Genomic DNA, 27472 nt, shown 5'->3' on the forward strand with positions numbered 1-27472 from the left:
GGAAAATCATGCATCATTTCTGCTGTTACCAGGCAACCAAGGCTTAATACGTCGTGAGGACAAGCTTAGGAGGACCACAGTGCATGTAGAGAAGCAGCTGACAGCTGCCCACCTCCACCGTGCTCACCTGAGTTAGTCAGCAAGATATGCTGCATTGCATCAAGAGGTATGGCAGTCTGCTGGAGATGAACTGAGTTTATGTCACAGACTGGAGGACGGGACGTGTTAATTCTGCTCACATAGAAACTCTTCAAATGTATAGGAAGAGCATTTTATGCAAAATATTAATCTAAAATGAAATGAATCATTTTCTCTACAGAGTTCATGTAAGAATGGATTTCCTTCCCTTTACCCATCACAATCTAAATATATAGATAAATAATTAAATGTTCAGTCAATAAAAGTCTTCCCTTCTTACCCAAAACAGTCTTATCCACTTGCATTCAGAGGCCCAATGTGCTTCCATGTGGGGGACAAATAGATGGTGCTCCAAAGCATAAATCATGCACTGTGGTGATGCTATTGTTTATCATTTGTCAGCCAACACTTAGACACTTATGATTAGTTTTTACACTTTTCCCTGTCAATCATTCTGCGAGAGTGGGCGTTGCATAATTTCTCAAAACTCCCGTGTTATGAGAGTTTTTTCCATCCTGGCATGAGTACTGCAGTGTCATGCTAAGAAAATACGAAAAGGGCCTCTGGCATGTCAGGCAGCGTGGACAGATGGTTGGTCCAGCTCAGACGTACAAGGGAGAAGCCCCGGCAGAATGGATGAATCATCGGTCCACCAACTGTTCCCCTCAGCATGTCCTCAGAATCCAAATCACCCACTCTTTGTTGTCATGGCCCGGCAAAAAATAAATAACTCGTTCAACAACATCATGCTGAAGAGACGTTAACGCTTGACGCAGGACTGTGTTATCACGGGATGTTGTGCTTTGAGCAGTAAAATATTTATAAGGATCTAGCATTAAAGCTAATGGTGTTCCTCAAGAAAACGACTTTTGCTGCAGTCCCACTTTCACTTCTTACCTAAGAGTATCACTAGTGGTGGACAGCATGACCCCAAAACACCTTTTCACTGCAGAACCAACTCGTGTTTCATCTTTTTGTGAGTCGGGATTTTCATCCAGATCACAATTGAATCCTGGAAAAAGAAGATTCTGCACACTGGTCTCGCTCAGCGTCACAAGTTATTGATCACTCAAACAATAATCGTCTTTTCCCAAGACTCAAGTGATGCACCTGCATCTGTGAAAGACGTTGAAATGAAACATAAAGGCACCTGACAATATTGTGGTAAAATCTGTGTTAGTTATTTCCACTTTAATTGAGGAAATAATGTGCTTTTGCAGACAAGTACACCCTTAACTTATCCCTACAGAGCAGCTATGATTAGAATCAGTATATAGCTAGGGGAGAGTAAACAAGTGCATGACCTTTGACCTCTGAAAAATGAATTCTATTAACAAAAAGGCACTGTTTATGTCTGTTTCCCCTCCCAGCTCCTCGTGCTCTTTAACAGTGTGATCTATTGGTTCATGTGGTGAAGTTAAAATAAAAAGGTTGGACGTGTTGTTTTTTATACTGTCCCTCTCCTGCAGTTACATGTCATTGCTCCACATTTCCCCCCACACTATCAAGAGTGCATTCACATTTACACCATGTGTCTTCTCAGTGGGAATCCTCCTCTCCTCCTGACACTGCCTCCATCACTTCACTGCAGCTACACGACTACACATAACGAATAGGTTGGCACAGCAGCCTATGTCTGTATCTGTGATTCTGCAGTCATGCTTCCCCATCACCAGGTAGCCTCTGCTCAAAGGTAGCAGCAGGTAGATGTCAGTCAAAGCTGATGGAGGTACGGATTGGCTTGTTTCGGCCCGCGGGGCTCCAGGCTCCTCCTCTCCTTGAGAGCCCTGCCTGTGCTGCGCTTGTTGCAGAGAGCGCGGAGGGTTTGTGCGCTCTTTAAGCGTATGAAGTTGTGGACAAGAGGATATCGAAGACACCCAGCCACTTAGAAGAGGAGGAAAGTAGAGGCTCTATTCTGTCGTTTCGCTCTTTAAACTGGGGAATACAATTAAGTCCTCGGACAGCAGCGGCTGGGAAACTGCAAGAAAACGGGTTTGTGGCATTTAACTGAGAGACCAAGCATACCTAACAGTATGCGGTGCAGTTATGGCAGGAAATGGTAAGACAGTCGTGAGGACGCTGGAGGATTTAACGCTTGATTCTGGTTATGGTGGAGCCGCGGACTCGGTCAGGTCGTCCAGCGTGTCGCTCTGCTGCTCCGACTCGCATCAGTCCATCGTGCATGGGGGCAACTGCTGGCATCTGACGGAATCCATGCACAGCAGACAGAACAGTTTGGAGACAGTCAACACAGTCCTGGCGGAGGACACGGAGATACTGGAGTGCTCGGGTCAGTGCACCAAGCTGCCCGAGCTGGAGGACGTGCCATGGAGCCTCGGCGAGGTGGAGGGCGCACTGAGGAAAGACGAGGAGCTGATGGCGGGCGACCCGCCACCGGAGGTGCTGGCGCGGCTCTCGGCTCTCATCAGCCGCGCGCTGGTGAGGGTGGCCCGGGAAGCGCAGCGGCTCAGCCTGCGCTACGCCAGGTGCACCAAGCATGAGATCCAGAGCGCCATCAAGGTGGTGCTCTCATGGACCATCTCCGTCAACTGCATCACGGCTGCTCTCAGCGCCCTGTCCCTCTACAACATGAGCACCGGGGACAAGTTCAGCCGTGGCAAGTCATCGCGCTGCGGGCTCGTGTTCTCCGTGGGGAAGTTCTTCAGGTGGATGGTGGATAGTCGGGTGGCGCTCAGGATCCACGAACATGCTGCCATATACCTCACCGCCTGCATGGAGAGTCTGTTCAGAGAGGTGTTCAGCCGCGTCCTGCGCAGCGCGCTGGTGGAGAAGGACAACGGGGTCCCCAAGTTTACGCTGGAGTCACTGGAGCAAGCCATCAACAACGACTCGGAGATCTGGGGTCTGCTGCAGCCCTACCAGCACCTCATCTGTGGGAAGAATTCAAGTGGTAAGCAAAGCTCAAAAGAAAGAACATTCTTGAGATGCCAATCAGTGATTATTTCTTTAAATATGATCTGCTTGGATATCATTGGACACTCTTTTGTCACCTTGGTGGTCTTTGCTCAGTACCCAGTCAACAGTGTAAAAAAAACATACAAGCTAAATCATATTCAGGTCCCCCCCCCCCCCCCCAAACAAGTTCCACTTAATTCAAATGGATGTCCGTGTGTTTACAAGAAATATCTAGAAACAAGTGTCTGCATCTTTAAACAAAGCAGAATGGTGAGTCAGCTGGGAGGGATGAGTCTTGTTATTTCATGACACACACTAACCTTTACCTTCTTTTTAAAGTTTTATTCATTTACTTTGAGGACAATAGGATTTTAAATAGCATTTTTAAGAGTATTTGATTGAACGGATAATGTCACAGTGCACAAAGTGATAATCTGCTTAGTTTAGCCCAGTTGGAAAGGAACTATGACTACAAACTGTGTAATTATGCTGGGGAATAACCACCGCTTATCTAGCACATGTAATTGCACTCCCAAACACAGGACTTGATAGTTCCTTGAATATGTATTACCCTCAGCTTAGACCTCAAGGCCCACCTCTGAAACTGCTTATCTTGGTTCTCAAAGCCTCGGTGCAACTATAGTCAGAATAGGTATTTATGGTTGAAAAAGATGAAACAAGCTCCAACTTCTATTTACTTTTGAAGGTGTTGCGATCTCAGACTTTCATTAGAGACGCGTGTCGATGTTAATGATTGTTTTGCCTTGTGCACGGTGTTTGTGATAGATGATATGTGAGTCGTGATTGTGCACAAACAGGCTTTGTGTTTATATTGTGTGCTGGCTTCGTTGGTAAAGCTATTACTGTCTCACTCCAGAAGGTGTAAGCTGACAGTGTGGGCAGGCCCTCTTATCCACAAGCCCTGAATGAGTTGGCTGAAGCTATAAAGCAGAAGGGACTTGAAATGTTGTTCTTCAGCTGAGAGCCAAGCTGGGCCATGCAATATTGACCAAATAATCATATTGCAGCTCTTTTGCTAATTGTTGCAGCGTGATTGTTTTCTTTCAGCACGACGACTTAATAGAGGTGGAGAACAAAGATGCTGGGAGGATTTTGTACATGTGCAAACCTGTCTTGTGGATGAGCTGTTCCTCTGTAACAGCGGCAGAAAAGATTGTTCCAGAAGCAGTCGGAAGAAAACTGGATCTGAAATAGCTCTTTGAGATTGAATGTCATGGATGCAGCTTTTTTCCCCCCCACACAAATTATTTTCTATAATACAGACTCTGAAGTCTCCGTCATGCACAACTCATACACCAATAACCCCGAGCCTGATACTTGGAAATGTCCAGAAGAAATCAGAGCTAAAGCAATAAGTCGATTAATCGTTGCCTCGAGCAGAAATGGTAAATATATGGATCGTTCAAGCTTCTTAAATTATAGTCAACTAAAAATCATTGGGTTTGAAAATGTTCCCGAGTGATGATGGACATTATCACTCAACCTTAAATAACTGGTAGCCTGATGTCGGGCTGGGTGACACGTCAAAGGATGGTGAAAAACTAAATGCTGATCCCAGTTTCACATAATGCAAGCTGACGTGTTCAAATTCATATATATATATATATTATATATATATATATATATATATATATATATATATATATATATATATATACATAAAGATTTAGTTGCCTGGAAAATACCTGAAATGACTAATTGATTATCAGAAACAGTTTTTTTTTGTGATTTACCGACTCTAAACTGGACGGGGGACGTTTCTTCTCACCTTTAAATCCCAAATCCAAATCTTCTTACAAATACCACTTGACTCTGATATTTAGCCCTGAGTGAAGACGCTGCACACGGCTTTGTCCTGAATTGCAGCAGAGAAACAGGTACTTCTCTGCAGACAGGATGCAGAGCCAAGCATGCATCCCCCTCCACTCCTACCCGGAGTGATGGTGCAGAGGAGGCTACAATTTGCACTCACACAAAACAGCATGATGTCATTCTGTGACAGTTACGGAGGCAACAATGTGAGGATTTAAAAAGTGCTGGGTTTTTTTTGTTGTGACCCGCCATTTTACATCAAACATTTCCAGGAGCCGGATTTGTCACTTTTGGTTTTTACGGCCACACTCAAGAGAAGAATAATTAAAATATGACATAAGTATTAATCAAACATTTACTCATATGTGTGCAAGTTGTCCTTTTCTCTATGTTTTGAGCCTTTGCAAACACAGCTGACAGGACTATGTTCAGACACAGAGAGCAGGGTCGCCCTTCTTGGTTGCTTGTCTAAAATTTCACCTGGGTAACAAAAGCCATGCAGAACATAATGAACAAATCCTCGTTGCTCTGCACTCCCACGTAGCGTACGCCGCTGACAGCCTCATTGCTCTGACTAATGAGAAGAGCTAAATGTAGGCTTTTCTTCACTTCCTTTGTTTTGTGCTGTCTGAACCGCTACACTCCGATCATGCTATGGATGGAGAGAAAAGACAGTGTGTGTGTGTGTGTGTGCGGTATATGAGAGCAGATTCAAAATGTGCATTGAGGTGTTTCATGTTTCCTTTGATGTGCTTACTAATAATCTGACTGACAGTAGCTGTGATACTAGTCACGCCTATAATATGGTTAACTACAGGTGTATGGTTTGGAAACAGGAAGCTGTCATGGCAAATGTCTACATATGCTCTAGTTATGAAACACTAACAAACTAATCCTCCTAATGACAAGACAAAGTCATTTGCCAACGTCTTATATGATATATATATATATATATATATATACATCAGCAGGATGACATTGTTCCTTCATCTGAGTGTTCTCTGATGCTCCACCTTATTTAACTGTGAATAAAGCCAAGCAAACTTCTGTATTTATTCATTCTTAACCCAAATCTTAACCTCTTTTTTGGCAGCTCCAGAGAACCCAGTTGTATTTAAATGTGTAAAACCTAAGAAAATAGACCAGAAACGTAAAAATATTTTGACTTTGTGCATAAAGTTGAATGAAAAGACGTGGCTGAAACGGCTGCTGTGTTGGTGTTGGTGCAAGATGTGTGTTAAAACATCCTTTGTGAGCTGCACACCAGTAACACCTTGATTCTTCACAAATTGACATGAACAAGCCACTGTCCTATTTCTCAACAATACGAGGGTCAACTCTCAGCAGGAGTTTCCTCGATCGACACGTCTCGGCTGCTGTACCTTGACTACTTCTTCCATCTGTATTTGAAACTCGATTGACATGATGCCCCTCGCCCTATCCTTAACCTAAAAAAAAAGCAACAATTCGTGCTTTGGTGAGATTTCGTGCAGATATTGTGTGTGAAAGTGTTGCCTCCTTACTTATAATCCTCCATGTTTGACGCTCATCACAGCCACGTTCAACCGCCGAATGACAAGCGACGTCAGAGACAAACAGCCTGGTCATCAGCTTCCAAACCTGCCGGGGCGGCGTTTAAATTTGGGATCCCGAATGACTTGATTGTATCTGATTATCATTTGCCGTGACCTTCCCCAAGGAGCCGGTCCAAGCTCCGCAGGACGGATGACACAACATAATGGAATTGCATAGCCTGCCATAGTGAGTCTATTAAATTAGCAGGAGGGTGTCTGCTCGCCCTCCTTCCTCACTCTCTGTCTTTCACACCATCTTTTATTGTGTTCCCTCCTAGAGGGCTCCATGTTTGCATATTTATTTTCCTCTGTGGTTTTTAATAAGTTCAACTCATAACCACACGATCCTGGCAAAGCCTTTTGTTGTCCATTCTGTTATTATTTTCCTCTTGTCATGCCCCTCCTTGGGGTAGACTGGCAGATGAGCTGACAGATTGCCGTCGTTCTGCGTGCTGAGATTCTGCACCCGCGCAGGCAAGCTGCTTGTGATGGATTTTTACGTCATGATAATTTCATAAGTCCAAAGGCTGCTGCACACACACCCATCCACAACGCTTCACTTTCAGCCATGATCAGTGATCGTGAAGTTATGTAAAGTTGTTTTCGAGGCCAAGATGTATGAGCTGCATCCGTTACTAGTTTTGCTATCTTGTGAAAATATTGACTTTCATTTCATGTGCTTCGCTGTGATTTCACTGGTAGGAATTCCACAAACACTATAACTCTGCTCGGGGAAATAGGGCCGACATGTTGTGGTTTTATTACTTCCATGTCAATGGAATGTGGATCCCTTTCCATTTTCAGAAACTAGGTGAACACTCTGGGTCACTATGAGATAATGAGAGGAGCGTGAGAGCGTTGAATGCTTAACATTTTGAGGGAGTAAAGTGCGCGAGGAGAAACCAGGCTGCAGTGTCAGCTGGAGAAGGTGGTGGTGAGGGAGCTTTGGCGCAGGCCCCTCTGAGATATAATTATGCAGCTCTCTTTAATCAACGCTTGTGCTTATCTGGTAGTCATTAAGATTAGGAATTAGCAGCGGGAAACACCAGGGAGCATGACAGAACAAAGATGGTAATTCCTTTCACTCATTTTTAATACCGTTTTGCGCGTCCACGTCGGTATGTTTCATCTGATTGGCCTGTGTGGTCGAGATAAAAATGTCTTCCAGACTTCAGACCTGTGGACTTTATTTGGCATGTTTCCTTCCTAAACAATGGAACAAAAGAACTTGTTACGTCACGCGACACTTTTTTACACCCTCATGGTTGATCAGGACAACAGCTTGAAACACAAGACAACATGCTTGTGAATGCACGTCAGTATTTGCCATGTTGTCTGAGATACAGGACATTTTGGCTCTGAATCTCATTAAAAAAGGTCAAGAGGTTTTATCAATTAGATCGCGACTGATACTGATCTTTTTTGATCTTTTAGGCCGACAACAATATCAATATTTAACTATTTAAAAAACCTTATATTTGTTGAGAGATATTCTTTTGAAATAAAAAACTAAACAACTCTATTAACTTAGTCCAAAATTACAAAGCATTTAACATTAAAACACAAAATAATGTGGAGCCGATTTATCTGTTTATTTATTTATAGGCTGATATCAGCCTGGTCAATTTATTAGTAGGGCTCTATTATGACAAGTATTTTTTAATTTAAATTATTTAAATGTACTGTTTACCTTCCTGTGACAAACTGTGTGACTGAAACTCAAGTTCAAATCACTGTCTGTGAAATAATGAACATATTAGGAGAACATGTGACATTAAGCATCATAAGCATATGTACAAATTAATTAATATAAAATAAAATAATAATGAAAAATGTATGGACATTTTAGATACAAATATACACATAAACAGAAATCATTAAGAGTGATCAAAATATAAAAGTGATCCAAATATATAAAGATAATAATGATTGTAAACGTGTCCACGATTAATAAAGTTACAGGAAGTAAATACAAGGACGCTACTTACCTAAATGCTAACTAGCTATCTAGCTATCTAGCATGAGAAAATGGACATTAGAAAGCGATTTTCATGTGACACAAAGTCTACTCAGTTAAAATACAAGATGTTGAAGCAAATAAATAAACATTTAGCTCTGAAAAAAGTGGAACAAGTGAGGAAAACCAGCAGAATTCAGAGCCAGCCGAGCTAACACCTTAGCGGCTAACGTTAGCATCCGCGGCCGAGCTAACACCTTAGCTAACGTTAGCATCCGCGGTTCAACAAGGACACCTGCTGCCTTCAGCTGGCTGTTTCAATGGTGAGTAAAAAGCTAAAAATAAATGTTTTCCCTAAACTGCTGGCATTGTATGTTGTGCTGCAATGTGCATATTAATTTCTACAATACAGTAGCTCCAGTTTGTGCCTGTCATGTATTGTATTAGCATCACATTTAAGACAAGGAAGCTAAGAATCCGTATTTCTAAAAGACCATTTCTCCAAACCATGACTCTATTTTGTGTGTTTGCTTAACTTGGACTGTACTATAAAAATACAATATAATAATCATAGCTATATATATATATTTATTTATTAGTTTGTTTATTTGTCAGGGACAGTGCACAGCTTCTTAGCTGTACCAGAGTTAGCTATAAGCTAATTTACATCTGTAGTCCCTAGGCAGGAACCCCTATTAATAATTAACACTGTAGTATATAAACACAATTACAAGACAGCATTCACTATACAAATACAGTAACAACATTATTAAGACACCACGCAACAATCACAACTTGAAGACACATCAAGTGTTTGCGTGATAAGTACATGATTGGGTTGATTTCAGCCATGATTTCATCTTGAATTTAAAATCTGTAAAGCATAAGCACTCCCGTATATCATTTCTAATAGAGAGGACAGATCTGCTAAACTCAATACATCTGTGCTGTATCACACAGTCACCTCTGTTGGTCGTCCTAGTTGTTCTCCCATTAGCTGAGTGCAGTGATATGAACTGTTTTTATGGGGGAGGAGATAACGGTACACATGCATGCTGCTTTCTTTGTCTGAGTGTGTCGGTTCTCTGGTATCAGTGTACTTGGATGTGCAGTATCTTCATCTTGCTGGTTTTTTCTCTCATTGTTTTTCACACCCCAATTATGGCCATGCTTAAAGACATGCTGGTGCGTGTAAACAGCTCCATCTGTTGACCCTTGACCCTGTGGTAAAGGTGTGAAGTCGACAGCCGATTGATATTGGAGTTGGATGTGTTTGATGGAGTTCATCGTCATACGCTCACACCTCAGCGGGTGAGGAGGAAATCAATGGAACAACACTGCAATGTCAAGACAACCTAAATGTACAGTCCCAAGTTTAGCAAATACACAACATCCAAGTGATGCCACGGTGAGATTAGATGCCACATCCTGGAAGTCTGGAGATTCACTCGGCTTCTTTGATGTCGACACAACTTGTGACAGCGGCTGTCAGAACACACTTTGTTAATTGATGTTATCTGTCAGCGGCACACAAATGTAATTCAACAGTTTGATCTTTTCATGAAGCGCCATCAGTTGCGATGCTACTTCTGTGAGTTTGAACTTTTATTGTGCTATATTTCTTAGTGTTTTTCTGCAAAGATGAATGCCTGAAGAGGATGTTGACAGTCTCATAAGATGCCCCAAAGGTTCACTTCACCCAAATTACAAAACAACATATTTTCTCACTTGGCCCCAGATGGTGTCTGGTCATGCAGAAAGTTTGATATCACTTTTGATTTTGAGGGCTTGTTCTGTTTTTCACTTCTGCTGCACTTCAAGTGTATTAGAACGAAATGAATCACAGTTATCACTAACTTTAGAAAGATGCGTTCAGTTCTATGCATTAAAGCATCAGTTCATCCAAACTACACAAAGACATACTTTCTACTTAGCTCCAGGGTTACTGTGAGATGACAGGTTTGTGTTTGACTGGTGAAACTTGCATTTCCATGTATATTGCAGCCTAGAAACATGTGGAACATGCATTTCCTTGATCTATGAATCTGAAGACTCTACACCACGTGGTACTAAAACACTTGTAGTTCAAAAGTGAGACTTCATTCAGCTGCGTGAGCTTTAAACCAGGCAGTTTGCATTTGCAGTTAAAACCACATTACATCTTTGTAAACTGTTCCGCCTTGCTGGGTGTCTCAGGTTTCGGTTATCACACCGTGCATTCGCGCCTCCTGTTGTTCTTTGATGCGTTTTGATCACACCTTAAGCACAAACAATGTTTTAGACTCACAAGACTCTTCTTTGTGCTTTCTAAAGCAATCATAGTAAGATATCTTTTGTATCAGGAACTAATATCAAGACTTAGAAAACTCCAACGTTATTATATGAGTCAAACTATTGACCGGTTGTGAAACGTTTGGTTTTCTGTAATACGGCTTCTTGGACGGGGAATGAGGATGTTTGTCACATCCTCTGACACTCATTTATTGAGTAAGTGATGTTTTTTTTTTTAGCTTTGTGGGACTTTTCATGATTGCTTTTTTGAAGCATTGGCCAGTGCACAGGCGGCGTCACTTCAAACTGTTTGTGTTGCTCATGTGGTTTGTAGAGGGGGAATTTCTAGTGTGGATCAACAATAAATTAAGCATTACAAAAGCTTAAAGTGGGCGCTCCTCTAAAGATTTGGTCAGAAGAAAGACTGATTGCCCTCTTGAGTTTAATGCTTCATTAAATCAATTGTTAGAGAACAACTAATGCAATTTAAGATGCAATCATATCACTTCAACAACATATTCATGTCGGGTTCTGTTGCTACCTGGCCTTTGTGCTTTTGAATTATGCAGCGGTGCAGATGACTTACATTGTTCAGCATCATGCGAGTTGTTTTTAACAGCAGCAGACATCAATCAAACCTCCCTCGTGCTTATTACCCTCCCCCCCTTGCTATTATTTAAAGCACTTATTCATACAGATTCCTGGATTTTCAAATCAAATAAAATGTATGTGTAAAGACAAATACATTTAAATCCAAAACAAGCCACATCTAATTTATTTCCGTGCTCTGCTCTCCCCGCATCTGCAGTTGTCGACACCCGCCTCTCTGCAGACTGAACTTCAAAATGAATGAAAGTGACTGACTGACTTCTTTCCCTCGCTCCTCACACGTCCCTTCAAGTCGAACTGAAATTTGACAGTTCCTGTTTGTACATTTGTCTTGTGATAGAATATTTCCCTCTTCCCTTATTGTACCTCTTAGCTTAGTTACCCAGCTGAACAGTTAGTCCAGCATGCTAACGTTAGCACTGACTCCCACTAGACGACACTTTTGGTTGATGTTTTTTCAACACCTCCTGAATCATTGGCAGCTCCCACACACTCAGAGGCGAAAGGGGATTGCACGGCTCTTGCGGCTGCCAAACCTTCACAAATAATGCAAAGAAAGTGCACCCCTAACTGCGCTGTCTCGGTGCTCCTGAGCTATTTGCACAAATTTAAATTATATTGGACCCTTTCTATGCAAATGAGCCTCATTTGCATAGAAAGGGTCACACCCAGGCTTTCCTGTAATCATGGCAGCGTTATATAATTTTTATTTTTGTCCTCTGTTTCAAATCATAGCATCTTCTTTTACAGTCTGAAGGTGTTCGTTTGAAAACATCAACAGCACTGACAGACTGGGGTAATGAATCCCAAATATGGTTTCTCTCTGGCACGTTTTAAATTCCTTTTCCTGAAGTTGTGAGGGATGTCTCTGTACCGAGTCTGTCAGGGTGCAGAACGTCCTCTGCCATTGTTCTCCTGTGTTCTTGGCATGCATACTTGCAATCAGACCCAAAACTTTAGGGCCGTTTTTTAACTGTAATATTATTATCGCAATAGGGTTTGTGAATCTGACCTTGAGACGGGGCAGAAAGCGGTTGCAAATGATGCACAATTCATCGTGCTATCAGCGGCCGCAGTCCATTCTTTGTGTATTCGCCCCTCAGTGTAGTGTTTGTCCAGCATTATACAAAGAAAGGAGGTCGGCTAACGGCTAATGATGACAAATGACCAGACTGTAAAAAGTTGACGCGACAGGTAACCTTAGCACTGAATAAGTAATGACGAGTGTACCCAACTTTGTTTATTGGGTCAACCTTTTCTGTATACATTCAAGATATTACATCCAGTTTTCTTCTAAACATGTGTGGTAGTAAAACACATTTCTCCCCCGCTCTACCAATCTCATTTATGAGACCTGGTTTCCTGTACATTTTATGAGAACGTCCTTCAGAAACAGGAAGTCTTTTACGTGTCTCTCCTTTACCCCGTACAAAGTCTTTTATGTTTTTGCGTCTGGTGGCTCGGAGGGTGTTCAGTTGACCTCAGGTTGTTTGTAGCTTTGTGTTGACGCCTTCCTGTACGGCCGCACGTCGGCGGGGCACATTAATAGTTACTAACCTCTCCAAGCAGCCTCGATAAGCACAGATTACTACAAACTATAACATGATTACTTGGCGTCCACTAGTCCTTCCTTCGTGTTCTAGCGGGAGTGATTAAAGGCTTTGCTAGAATCAACAAGAAAGGTTTCCACATTTATTTCCGTATTTATACAGGATGCAATCCAGGAAAGAACTGCACATTTTCCTGGCACGTGTTTTCATTTTAAGCTTCACATTGACTTCTGACAGAAACCAAAGGGCCAAACCAAATAACAAGTGTGAAAGAGCTGCACATAGGATGCTTTGCCTGTTGTGGTGGATTCCATTAACACCGTTTCATTCATTGGGTTTACTGAGAACACATCATTTGTTGATCTTAGCTAGAATGTAATTGTGTAAAGCTTCTAAAACTTCTAAAAACAGCAAGTGTCCTCTTCAAGCGTACAGACTGAGCAGGGATTAAACCTGAAATCAATTTATAGGCAGTAACGCAGCAGCATATTTAAGCAGTAAGTCATTCAACAGCACATTTTGATATCTGATTATTCAGAAATCATTTGGAAACGTGTAAAGCTGCGTTCAAGAGCGGCCTGCAGTATTATTGTGCCGCTCCGCAATCAGTCATACAGATCCAGGAACAAACCAGTCTACAGGCTTTTAAATGGGAACTGAAGTCTGCAACGGACATTTGATCAATTTGACTGTTGAATATGTTTTAATGTCTTGTTTTTAACACATGTACACAATACTTCATGGAAAGCAGTGTTGATGCTGAGAGGGTGGATTAACTGCATCTCACTGACTTCCTTCAGAAGACTGTGAGAAGTTATTTCATGGACCTTCTGTGTTTTGGTTAGATACATATCTGAGTGGCATTTTCAATTATTGTTGACATTGTTTCTAGAGCTGAATATAGTAAACTTTAGACTTTCAGTGCAGTTTAATTTGGAAAATATGATTATGTTGTGTTATCGTTCTGCAAAATGAAGTTTAATTAAAAAACCCTCAAATAATTTAAATGAAAAAGTTACAAAATCACTTTTTGATGATGTGATGCATAACAACATGGTTCATGAGATTGAACCTCAATTCGACCATTTCATGTAGAAAAACATATATTATATTGTGATATTACTTTCAAATTGAATTGTTTTAATTGCAGAGTTACATCCGCTAACACAGGCAGGACAACAGGAGCGTGTGGGGACAGTGAAGTGGACACAGATAAACATGGAGCATGTCCGCAGCCTCCTGCTCACAGAGCCACACGGTTGCAGTGTTGTGTGTTACACCCCGACAGGACAGGCAGCTACGACCACATGCCATTACAGCATTTAATTAACGAGGGGTGAGCGCGGGATCAGTTTCTGGCTGTTCCCAGGTGGTGCTGAGGAAATTAGGCTCCTCGCTCTGGGGAGAACCATCTGGTGCCACAGTGACACAAAACAGGCCAATGATAGGGATTCTTAGCATTCTGGGTAATGCGGTCTCGGGGAATACCCTTTTGTGAATTAGACGCTTCTAGAAATGGGACTTGAGCACATCCTGCCTCCCCTGCTCTGCTTTAGTTGTCGACTGTACCACTTAATCCTGACACGACAAGTGCAAACGCCAACTCACACAGCCCACAGTGACAAAAGGAACCTTTTTTTTGTGTTGTTGTTTTTAAAAGCCCACTGTTACATAAAGCGGCTTCTCAATGACAGCTCATTGAGAAACGGCGACACAGTCCCAGTCCAAGGAACACTTCCTCCCACCGACATGAAGCATTTCAGAACGGTTACAAGAGAGACGTTGAAAAGAAAGCTTCAAGTAGAAAGCTGCTAAGCTCTGTGCAATCAGTTCATGGATGCTGCTCTCACCAGCTCCCTTTGGTGACTTTTATCCTCAAACCTTTGCCTGTTTCTTTGAGCTGGGCAGGGCATTTAATTTGATGCCATCTCAGCCCCATCTCTTGTCTTCTCCAAGCTGTTTTCTTTCTTAATAAGGGAAGATTTATTTACATTGTAAAGCGAGAATATGTACATGTACCAGGTTCAAAGCTAAATCATTATAAGAAATCTTGCAGCTGAATTTGACATTTTTTGTGTGGGAGGTTGAACTACGAGGGTTCTCTGTTTTCTTAGAAAGTGACGGTTGTGGGTGACTTTACAGTTAAAAATCCCTGTACTTCTAATAAAAGCGTGAAATATAGAACTATACCTGCGGCCCTGAGGCAATGACATTTAAAAATAAGATTGTAATGAGAAAAACACTAATGCTAGAGTGTGAATCGCGCTACAGACCTCAACATATTGTGCTAAAGTGTTTGGAAGGAGTGCCGCTGAAGGTTATGAATGGATCATTTTGGTGTTTATGTTCGGTGTTATTGATCAGGTCCAAATGAATTGTGTATAAAGAAAGCAGGAGAACTCATGAGGGAGAGAAAGGCGATTATGAAATCAATAGACAGCAGGATTCTTTGAGACGAAATGCAAACAAGAAGTGCCACTCCACCTCCACTGAGTGCTCCATCAGCTCCAAGGAGTTCAGTAGAGCATTTGTTAGTGAAGCTGAATGTGAAACTGAACTGTGTGTGTGTGTGTGTGTGTGTGTGTGTGTGTGTGTGTGTGTGTGTGTGTGAGTGTGTGTCCAAAGCTACGCTGTAGGTTTCTCGGGCGGGACTAGCTAAACTTAAATTTACCGTACCCTAATTCTAACCTTAAAACCAGGAAGTGACCCTGAAACAGCTTTAACTTAAAGGGATCATTGTTAAAAGTATTTGTTCAAAACATAAATTATATATTGTGTGTGCATATATATATATATTGCATATGTTACAGCATTATTCTGGAAGTACAGCCATCCTCTGGTGCAGATATATTCATGCATATCCTGCCGTGCCAAGTTTATTCAAGAACTCATTCACCTATGCTAATGCCCACCTACACACAAGGCAGCTGCATGATGCCACTCCTGCTCCACACATTTAAAGTAGATAATCCTCAGGCTTCACAGCAGCAGATTTTCCCCACACTCCCGAACACAGACACTCAATCACACCAGTATCCATAATCCATCATAACGTCCCAGAGGCTGCCGGGTACCGTCATCAAAATAAAGTTTGTTTTTTGGCTTGTTTCCGCCGGTGAATGTATCATCAGGGGGGTGGTAGCATCTCTCTCCTTGACCTGCATTTTGTGCTGTGAAAGCTTGATTTAAATGTATGAGTCAGGCTGAGTCAATATGAGAATGTATACAATGCACACTGAACTAGAAAAACCTCAGTGGCATTTTTCTCTGGTCTGTAAAGCATCAGAAAAGATTGAAAAATCATAAGATCGTCACAAACAAGTCTTCAAATTCGTTGTTTTTTCTGGCCCACAGCCTTAAACACATACATTCATCTTACAATGATGTCAAACTGAGAGTTTGAGACACATTTTGTACACAAAATCTGGTATTTGTCAGTTGAATAACGAGCAATAGTAATTCCTGATATTCAGTCGAAGCTCCTTTTCGCAAAATCCCCATCTTCTTCTCTCAAATCTTGAAAAACAAAAAACCTTCTCCATCTTGTCTGCTTCTCTTCATCTCCATTAGCTCCTGTGTGATTATTGTAAATACAATTAGGGTTATGGTTCAATACATCAGTTTCCTGGATTATGAATGTATCACAACAGCTATCAGACATCAGGCTTCCATTCTTTTACGTTAGGTGTGTGTCTCTGTGTCTTTGTGTATTTCTCCAAAACACTCACATTAATTGATTGTATGGGCACTTTGGGGAACAAGCAGTGAACACAACACTGACACAATATTATCACGTAAAGTTGATATGGCAAACTTGTTAGCAAACGTCTGCCTGACCCTGTTTACACATCTAGCCGCCTCTGAGGAACATTAGCATTCATCCAGACTATATCCACTCTTCTTTGAGCTCTGTTTAACTCCTGAGGGAAATACTGGATCTGCTAAATGCTCCATTTTGTTCAGCTAGCCGCTAACTTTGTCTGTTTGCTGTTTGGTGCGGCGCGGGTAGCTTACAACCGGGTTTAAAACCTGATTCTGCTGCTGGAAGGGTTGATGAGAGAACCAAAACAATAAAGTGCCATCTTGACTCATAATCAAAGATTAACATGTTCTAAATGTTAATCAAACAAAAGCAGGAGTTGTGTATAATAATAATAATAATAATAATAATAATAATAATAATAATAATAATAAGCTTTATTTGTATAGCACCTTTCATACAAGAATTGCAGCCCAAAGTGCTTCACAGCAAAAACATAAAACATTAGTACAAGATGAGACGGAATAAGAGCATTTACAGTACAATAATCACAGTGTTGATGTAAACGAGTCTGAAGTACCATTATAAAAATAGCAGAATTAAAATAGTATAAAATAACATTGGAGTATTGTGCCTAGTTAAAATATCACCATTAAAAGGCTAAAGTAAAGAGATATAAAATATCACTATCCATTAAAAGGCTAAAGTAAAGAGATATAAAATATCACTATTAAAAGGCTAAAGTAAAGAGATATAAAATATCACCATTAAAAGGCTAAAGTAAAGAGATATAAAATATCACTATTAAAAGGCTAAGTAAAGAGATATAAAATATCACCATTAAAAGGCTAAAGTAAAGAGATATAAAATATCACTATTAAATGGCTAAAGTAAAGAGATATAAAATATCACTATTAAAAGGCTAAAGTAAAGAGATATAAAATATCACTATTAAAGGCTAAAGTAAAGAGATATAAAATATCACCATTAAAAGGCTAAAGTAAAGATATATAAAATATCACCATTAAAAGGCTAAAGTAAAGAGATATAAAATGTCACTATTAAATGGCTAAAGTAAAGAGATATAAAATATCACTATTAAAAGGCTCTAAAGTAAAAGAGATATAAAATATCACTATTAAATGGCTAAAGTAAAGAGATATAAAATATCACTATTAAAAGGCTAAAGTAAAGAGATATAAAATATCACTATTAAAAGGCTAAAGTAAAGAGATATAAAATATCACCCATTAAAAGGCTAAAGTAAAGAGATATAAAATATCACTATTAAATGGCTAAAGTAAAGAGATATAAAATATCACTATTAAAAGGCTAAAGTAAAGAGATATAAAATATCACTATTAAATGGCTAAAGTAAAGAGATATTTTTTTACTTTTGAAGATATTGAGAGCTTGCATCCCTAATGTCTGCAGGTAAAGTGTTCCATAGCTTTGGTGTATGGTCACTATCAGTCCGTGTAAAGTTCTGTACAATGCAAAAAATACCCAACCTAAATGTTTAATTAAATTAAAGAACATTCGGATCAGCACTCATAGTGTCGGAGAATTTTGTTAGAAAATATTAATTATTGACAAATATTTCTCTTCTGTGTGAATGGTATCAACGATATGATGGCACAACTTATGCAAGTTTGAGGACTCTGCGGCGATGATTCATTTTCATACCATAGAGAAATGAATGGAAACCAATGGATGCCCGAACAAATATATAGAAATATGAAAACTATGACGCATTAGGTCACAAATGTATGGTATGCACGATGAGCTCTGGAGCTAAAATACACTGGTATAATCCTTTTAAAGTCAGAAGTTCATGTTCGCTGGAGCTGAAACTGTAAAACGCCCACTGTTAGCTATTAACACCTTACTTCACTCACCTGCTGCAGACTCGAGATTACTTAATTTAGATTTATTTTTGTGTGTGAATTTGCCGACGGTTGTCCTTTTTCTTTCTGGTTCTCTCTCTCCCTCTCTGCTGGAAGTTGAGGTCTGTGAAATTGCCCCGGAAATATCAATCATGCCTTCATTTCCCAGGCTCCCCCACCCCTACCCCTGTCTGTGGTGGGCTCTCAAGGGTTTTCACCTCAACTGTTCTTATGCTGCTATCACTTTGAGTGCCTTCTCCGCTGCATAAATCCCTGTATCCTCATGGGGGAGGATAGTGAGGGAAATAGAGTGCTCTTCTATAAGTTCTCGTGCAACAAGGTGTTGTGTTTGTGTGTCTGGAAAGCTCCTTTTGGAGGTTAGGCAATGTTAGAAAGGAGAGATATGTGGCAGATACCAGAGATTTCCCCTGCTGGGAGAGGGATTGAGTGTCAGAATTGTATTTATTCTTAAAGCCCACATTGGGAAAAGCATTGGTAAGTAAATCTGGCTATAAATGTTGTAATATGTGGTAATAAATGAATATCCTGTGCTATGTATTTGTCCTTGAAAATGTGTTACAAACATTTTAAATAAAATAAATACACATATAATAAAATGAAACATAAACAAACATGTTGAATTATAAATAGAAATAGAAAAGAAAAATGTAAATACATTTTATGAATATATAATACAATTAGAAACATTAATATCATGAATACATATATTAAATAAATATTCAAAATAAACATTAAAACTTAAGTGAGAAAAACGATTTAAAATAATGTAAGAAACTACTAGAAAATAAATAAGATATTATTATTATATAATTAAAAATAGATCAAACAGTAAAATATAAAAAATTAAGACAAAAAACTCAAATTAAGGCAAAAACTAATATATATTAAATAAATATTAAAATAAATAGAGCAATAAAACGTTCTGCATTTCCCACACTTCTGCAGAACAGAAAAAGACCGTGAGATCCGTCTCACACAGTTTCATCACTGCGGAGACGACACAGCGACCTGACCAGCCCTAAATAATTACAGTGTTTATAGCGAGCTGTCAGAAAGGTGACACGGGAGACAAATAATGTGATCCGACAGAGTTAAGTATATGCAGAAGAGAGTTCACTGTGTGATAGATGGAGGAAAACGATGCTCCTGTAGCCTCGCTGCTTATATTTTCAAGCTTAGAAATAAATATGCTGCGGTTCCTCCTGTGTCCTTTCACATCACTGCTCAACTTATAAAACTTTTTATATTTGTCATCACTTCTGTTTGTGTGTGAGGCATGACGATAAATCTACGGGACCAGATGCATTCATAGACCAATTCCTGCCTTCATTGTCAGCCGCTCTTTGTTACTGTTATTGTGTGTGTTCATCTGTGCATGAACCTTTACACCATACAGATACTGCTCTGTCAGACATTTTGCAGCTGACACCATTAATCACTGAAGTATACACACAGATACACAAACAGCCTGATGTGCATTCACGCAACAAGTTCTCCAGGGGAAATAAACAAGTTTTCCTCCGCGGAGAAAATGACAAAGACTCTCAGGCGGCCGCTCAGAAATCAGCTCTGATCAACTGGCTCCTGAAAACCAAACGTGAAGAATCGAGTGTCTGAAATGTTCTGCTGGGGTTTCTTTTCTTTTGTCTGTGGAGAAATGTGTAGGACGGGTTTAAGTGAACACACACTTCTGTCTCAGTCAAAGATGGGTCTCTCTGAGACGATGCTTTACCCCCGAAGGCTCATCAGAAGCGTCAACACTGTTTTTGAAACAGAAAAGAGTTGTCTGTGTCGGCGTGAGAGTTTGAAATTGTACGTTGGAATCATTTTGGCATTTAGTTTTCTTTCGCTGTGTGTCAAACATTTTCGTCACATGGGCAATTGTTTTTGACATTTTATAAATACAATCTTTAAGAAAAACAAACCACTCCTCTCCAGAAACAGACTGTAAAACCACTTCATAACAGGTAAACGTAGCTTTTACTTCAGTAAAAGTGCAGAAGTTTTAGCAATTTATCTGTAAAAACTCAAACTAAATATACCTTAAGTATCACAAGTCGTCATTGTGCATCATGTTTTCTGGATCAGTAAGCTGCACGTTAATGCAGGAGGTGGAGCTGCTTTCACCTGCTTCATATATTATATTATATTATATATATCATTTATTATACACCTAATACCAATGATTTTATCTAAACTCAAATGTACATTTTCAGCCTCAAAAGTATAACAATTAAATAAATGTAGTGTAGTTAATATTGTAAAAGTTTAAAGTAACAGATAATTAAAATGCTCAAGTGTGAAAGTGTTAATGAGCAGAGGACTGGAGACCGACGGGAAGTCTCACGCTGAAGGTTAATTAGATCTTGAACAAGGAGAAGAGATAATGAACAATACACGTGAAGAGAGATGCAGTCACACTGTCTGCCACCATCAATTCTGCCAACCAGCCGCTATCCCTCAATATTTATCCTAAACAAGGCTTTCAATCAAAAGATGGATGACCCAGAACACATTCTGAGTCCTCGCCTCTCTGAGTACACATCTAAACTCTGATCTCGCAGCGCTGGTGAGCGATATGTTTTAGAGAGATGACCTGAGCAGAAGAGAGACGAGAGAGTTTGACCTCAGGCCTACTTAAATATCCTCTCACATGAGCGGGATAGTGTCGGATCAAACTATGTTTAGAGTGTACGGTTTGAATATATTTTAATATATGTACATACTAAAATGATTTAACATTAAGTAAAGTACAGGCGTCATCACAGTGCAGTGGACTTAGTTTACTTTCCACCACTGGTCTGCGTCAAAATATACCAAAAAGACATTAAGCAAATACATATAAAGTAAACATACAGTAAGTAAACATTCATCAAAGGTTGGGAGCTTCAGCAGGATTTAGTATCTTTTGTTCTCTCTGAACTCTCAGAAGCACCTGATTCAGCGTCACACACACACACACACACACACACACACACACACACACACACACACACACACACACACAGCTAGCAGGATGACACAACATCTCATGATTTACTTCCACTGTGACCTCTTGACCACGTGGTAGTCACTGGTACAGTCATGTGTGTGTTGTGGGTGAGGAGAAGGATGTTTACAGCTGCAGGTTTCATTATTGTGCAGGAGTTTCTGAATGTCACTGAAACCTCCAGACTGTGAGACGTATGTATCTTAGATCCTGATCAGAAAAACTTTATTGTGCAACAGATTGGTGAGACATAAACACAGGCTTGCTGCTCAGGGATGCACCGATCCAACTATTTTGCTCCTGATATGGATTTTTAAAACCTTGTGTCGATATTAAGTAATGATCCAACACCGGTGCTCTGTTTTGCCTTTTTGAACCGTTTAAAATGTGTGGGGAACTACAGGGATTTATCTTCTGTATGTGAGGTAACATGAGCCTGACGGTGTTCATAAATCAAACTTCTCTTGAGGCTCGTGCAAACTTTTAATATACAAAGTTGGTTGTGCTGTCCCATTATTGTACGAGGAATGCGTTGTGGATTTGTAAAGTGGTTATGTGGTTAAGGTGAGTCGAAGGCACTTCTAGGCCTGTTGGTCGGTTGATTACTTTGGTCCAGACTGAAACATCTTAAGAACTACGAGTTGATTGCCATGAATTGATGGTCCTCAGAGGATCCTAAAGTATCCCAATGCCTCTAATGATCCCCGGACTTTGTTAGTGCTGCATGAGGACACTTTTTGAACTATTGAACAGATTCCCACATTCATGTCTCTCACAGAACAAATGGTAATAACTGTGGTGATCACTTCCTTTAGTCATCAATTCAAAAATGTCCAATTCCTTTGATTTATGACCAATTATGTGCAAAACTAATGACGTTCCCATCCCTCATCAGGTAGCACTGTTTACGAGCGGAACGTGTCATCACGTGGTCACGTCATGTCAAAAAACTTCAATATTAAACGAGACTGTCGTTGACATCAGTGAACGCAGCGTGGCGAGTGTAAACAAGAGACAGCTGGATGTGGAATGTTCCAGGAGAAATGGACGAAGCGATTGTTTCTCTGGGGAAGTTAAAGGCCAGTGAGTCGAGTTTGTGGACGTACTTGCGGTGATGAAAAATAATCTCGAGCGTCATTACACCACGAGACATGCCGAACTGCACGAGCTAAAAGGACGAGTGTTTGGATAAAGTTAACGCTCTTCGGTGGAGTTTGACCCAACAAGCAGCTCTCTGCAGAGCGGAACATACAAACATGGACAGATAGAGAGGTAGACCCCCACACCAAGAACACACTGTCCCACCACTGCTGTGCAGTTATCACTGCCATGTGCAATACTCACTTTATTTATATCAACCACTTGGTACTTATATTATGTTTTATTCTATTTCATTATTGTGTACTTCCTTTTTATTTCATATGTTCTTCTGCTGTGACGAGATAAATGTCCTCGTTGTGGGACTAATAAAGGATTTCTGATGAAACAAAAGATACAGGATACAAAGTGAAATGAACGGGCTGCGTCTTGAAAATATTTTGCAGCCCTCGAAGGATGTTGTAAAACAAAAATGGCCCTTGACATGAAAAAGGTTCCCCCCCCTGCTTTAGTGCTACAGAATGTTAGAGCTTTGTACTGTAGTCTCCATAAGTTGTATTTTGTATAATATTAGCGATAAAGTGTTTTAGTAACGTGTATGTGTATACTTGGTATATATGGGGTTATTACATGCAGGTACAGTGGACATGTGCTTTCATGTGTTCATGTGGGTTTTCTCCAGGCGCTGTTGTTTCCTCCCACAGTCAAAATACACGCTGGTGAAGTAAAGGCTTGAACTACCAATAGTTGTAAATGAGAAAGTGTTTGTCGGTTTGTTTCCAAACCTCCACCTAATGCACAAATTGACAGCGTCAAAAAAAACACTCCTCTCCGTCGAGTGAGCTAATTTGTGACTGCATGTGTGATGATCTGCAGCTGTTCATGAGTTAGCGTTGTGGTGAGTCAGTAATTGGGACCGGACTAATGGGGAGTATATATGAGCGGTATATGAGACAGCAGGAGCATCTCCGTGTATTCATGTGTCAGTTTAGTTTACAAACCAGCCATTTGTAATTGGAATAAATTAGAGAAATTAAAAAAGACTAAAACATTTTTCAGCTTCGCGTACAGTTGACTTTTAGAGCTTTTTTACGAAACACAATTGCCTGCTGCGGACGCAAAACAACAAAACACGACTCATCTCTTTTTAACTTCACCTTTCGCCAACCAAATGTTTTCCAGACACAATTTACCGAAGCAGCTGCAGATATAGCATTTCATAAATCAAATATCAGCAGCTGGAACCCTGAAAGAAAAGGAACACATTTCAGCGTTTTCTGATTGTGCCATGGGCCTACACAGGAGGCTTTTGAGAAAAAATAAGAGTTGTTGAGTAGCACTGACTTTGCTGTCACACACCCACTCAGTCATCACCCTCGTCAAACCCACATGACGTAGCTGCAGAGGAACAAGCTTGCAGCAGTTGCTACGTTCCTGCTGTGTTGGTGCATTCCCAGCATGTCGTGTCCTGAGTGCCCTCGGTTCATGAAATCAACCCTGGGCTTTGTGAACAACAATTCTTGTGTTCTTATTTCTCAGTGAGTACATCAGAATATTGTTGCATAATACAATATGTAACACAGTTTAATAAATAATATATATATCCATACATCTCTTGACTGCATCCTTCTCCTTCCCCGGTTTTGGGTCTGCTCCAGTGTGTTGGACATGCCCAGAAAACCTCCAGCATTGAGGTATCGAGAGGCATAGTGATGATGCCCGAACCCACCTCAACGGGCTTCTTTTGATGTGAAAGAACCAGCAGCTATAGACACCCTGAGAAGGAAACTCATCTTCAGACTTTGTCTTTTGATTTTATGCCCAAAGTTTGTGTAGGTCATGGTTGGAATATAAATCGATTGTCAAACACTAAGCATCGCATTCGGGCTCGCTCTTCAAGAAGTCTGGGTATTGTTTGAAGTTTTGAGATTTATTTTTCATTTACCAGGAGGGGGAATGTAGGGTTAGGGTCAGGGTTAGGGTCCGTCTAGGGTTAGGGTCAGGGTTAGGGTCCGTCTAGGGTTGGAAAGTACTTCCTATACCACCTCCAGTGTTTCCCTTAGGTTTACTGCTACCGTATTTTAATCTAGTATTGACAAAATAAAACAAACTTCTCATCTATCAAGTGTTTAATGTTGTCTTTACATATGCATCAATGCAGGAGCTTTGCCGAATATTGTTTAAAATGAGCAAAGGTGCGTTTTAAAGTAAAGAAAGAAGTAGAAAGGACTTAATGGAAAGCACAAATGTTGTTGCCGATACGCAACTGTTCTATTTCACCAGCCTCCGTGCATATCAACTCTTCAGAAAAACTTACATTGTATTGCATTCTCTTGGTGGATTAATGCATCCAGGCTGACTTTGAGAGTTTGTCTTATTGCTGTAAATTGATGTGCATAAAACGATGTGCCGTTAATGATGTTACAAATCTGGTGAAGCATTTGATACCAACGCTCTTACTTCAGCATTTTCTTTTGAAGTCTCAAAAAGCCAGAGAGCATCGAGACGAAATGACTTCAAATACGAAGGCATAGTGTTGCACTCAGTGACAGAAATCATAGACAGAGAGCATATAGTTGTTAGTTTTTCTATGTTGTGTGAGGGACGTGATGTGGTCAGGAAGGTTCTGTGTTCAAACTAAAAGAAGATGTAAGATGCAAATATAAATTGTGGTTTGTGCCATTTCTTTTACTCTTGCAAATAATTTTTCCTGCATGATTATGAGGTTAAATAACTGAATGTCTGTTTTACTGACAATCTGCTTGCAGATGGTCATTTAATGCACTGATGCATGATTCCTCTCAATGCCTATTTGGGCCATAGACATCCATCCAAGTGCCCCAAATGACCACTGTCGCCTGCTGTGCCCATGTGCGTGTTTGGAAGGCTTTCGATTCAGCCACAGATGGGGTCATGACTTCAGCTGAGTTTAAATGGACCAGCGAGGACATGCTTTACCTGATGCAGCCCCTCTGTGGATCTTCCAAGCCTCTTCTGGGGGCTCAAAATATGGTGGCTAGCGGGATGAGAGGTGGAGAAAGGCCATACTAGTTTGGCCTGTTGGTTATGCAGACTGGGCTATAAAGTAGGCCAGCTCATGCCTGGGAGCAGCCATGCCAAATGAACTTCCTTAGTCGTCTTGTGAGGCAGCGTTTTGGAGCAGCCTCCAGGGAGCCGCGGCTGTCAAGGCAATGTGAAGCAGTCGAAAAGGAAACTCGCCTGGTTCGGTTCACCAACGGTGCAGAAAGCTTCATGTTTTGTGATTATTATTTACTTTTTTTGTATTTTAAGTTTATAATATAGTTTATAGTATGTAGTTTGAGACTTCAGCAATCAAACTCCATCTACGTGAATCGTGATGACACACTAATACATCATATAGGTCAGAGTCTAGTCTGGTGCTGGAAAACCAGCAAGTGACTCTCAATTTAATTTCCCTGGTCATGGTGGGGATGGGGAAGTGGTGGGCTGCAAAGAAATGGTTTTAATAAAAAACTATTCCCTGAAATTGAAGTGCATATTTTACAGGAGCTCATTTAACTTGAGAAATCGACACTAATCAACCAAAATCAACATAAGCAACTATTGGTTAACTGAGGAGGAAAGCCAATACTTCCGCTATAAGAGCAACCAACTCATAATCTTCCATTTGGAAAGTAAAGCAGAGAGCATTAAACCCTCACAGGCATACGATCCCTTAAACATGAGAATCTGACTTTGATATTTCCATATTCTTACAGAAAATACTCTGCTATTGAATTTGAAATGCAGGAATTCTATCAGAGGATTATTTCCTTTAAGACATTTCAACTTTCACGTAAATAAAGGATTTGTAATGTTTTTGCTGCCGCTCATAGCAGAACCTTGCACTACACTTATTTAACTGTCAAAATCCATCAGCAGAGTCTTTAACAGTTTCTATGATGAAACGACAATAGCTGTTACACATTCGGGGAATCCTTTGCTGTCAGACAAAACTCTTTTAATGAAACTCCGGCTTTCCCGCAGTCTGGGGAAACACAAAGAGATATTCGTTGCAATCATGTATTCACACATATATGTATATATCGTTGCTGCTGATCTGTGGTGTGTGGGAGAGAGGAAAGGTGAAGGAGAGGTGACCAGATAAGGAAGAAATGTGGGAGTGCAATAATTGCACTGACTGAAGGGGAAACTAATACGGGAAGACAGAGGAGAAGTGAGAAGAGGAAGACGAAGAGGAGGAGGTGGACTGGGGGGCGGCGGCGAACGCCCGAGTGGCAGGGGCCCGTTCCCACTGAGCAGGCCGGGATAATCAGAGCAGGGAAATGAGCCGAGTCCCACGCAGTCCTCGCCAACCGCCCCGGAGCGACCGATGACAAGCCTGATGGATGGCAGCGCACAGTGAGCACACTCCTATGGGAGCGAGGGAGGACAAGGGAGGCGAGGGGAGGAATGCGAGTAGAGAAAGCAGAGAGCTGCAGGTGGTCAGAGAGGTGGTCGCATACCAGGGGATATAGGGAAGACTGACGATACAAATGCTGTTAATGACCACTGAGAGCAAGTGTTCACTCCAGGTACAGAAGTGACATGTTTGAGATGAAGTTATATAAATATTTCCTGGAGGCAGAGCTGCTCTCCAGGTAGAAACAATCATATTTGTAGACTTAAGCCCCAGTAGCCTGGTTACACACCTCGGAATTACCACCCACATCCCCAATTATTTTAAACATCCGGTGTGGTGTTGTTTCCCTGGTTGGAAAAACACCCAAACCAATTAGGTAGGATTAAGAACAGGGACAATTTATTCTTGTACCAGAGCCAGGAAATGGCCAGAACAGTCGTCAATAATGACTTCTAGTTGGATGGACTCCACAAATATTATATCTGC

General features: G+C 40.8%; 1 protein-coding gene across 4 annotated transcripts in view; it reads left to right on the forward strand.

Annotated features, from left to right (window-relative positions):
* Nucleotides 1–1964: 1964 nt before the first annotated feature.
* LOC115028483 (ankyrin repeat and BTB/POZ domain-containing protein BTBD11-A) overlaps nt 1965–27472 on the forward strand; it is a 124401-nt gene continuing 98893 nt past the window's right edge. For all 4 annotated transcript variants that reach the window (XM_029462289.1, XM_029462290.1, XM_029462291.1 and 1 more), the window contains exon 1: nt 1965–3049. In XM_029462289.1, the coding sequence (XP_029318149.1) occupies nt 2185–3049 (865 nt within the window). In that variant the 5' untranslated portion in view covers nt 1965–2184. The remainder of the gene's footprint in view (nt 3050–27472) is intronic.

This window comes from Cottoperca gobio, chromosome 23, assembly GCF_900634415.1.
Source record: "Cottoperca gobio chromosome 23, fCotGob3.1, whole genome shotgun sequence".
Classification (NCBI taxonomy): domain Eukaryota; kingdom Metazoa; phylum Chordata; class Actinopteri; order Perciformes; family Bovichtidae; genus Cottoperca; species Cottoperca gobio.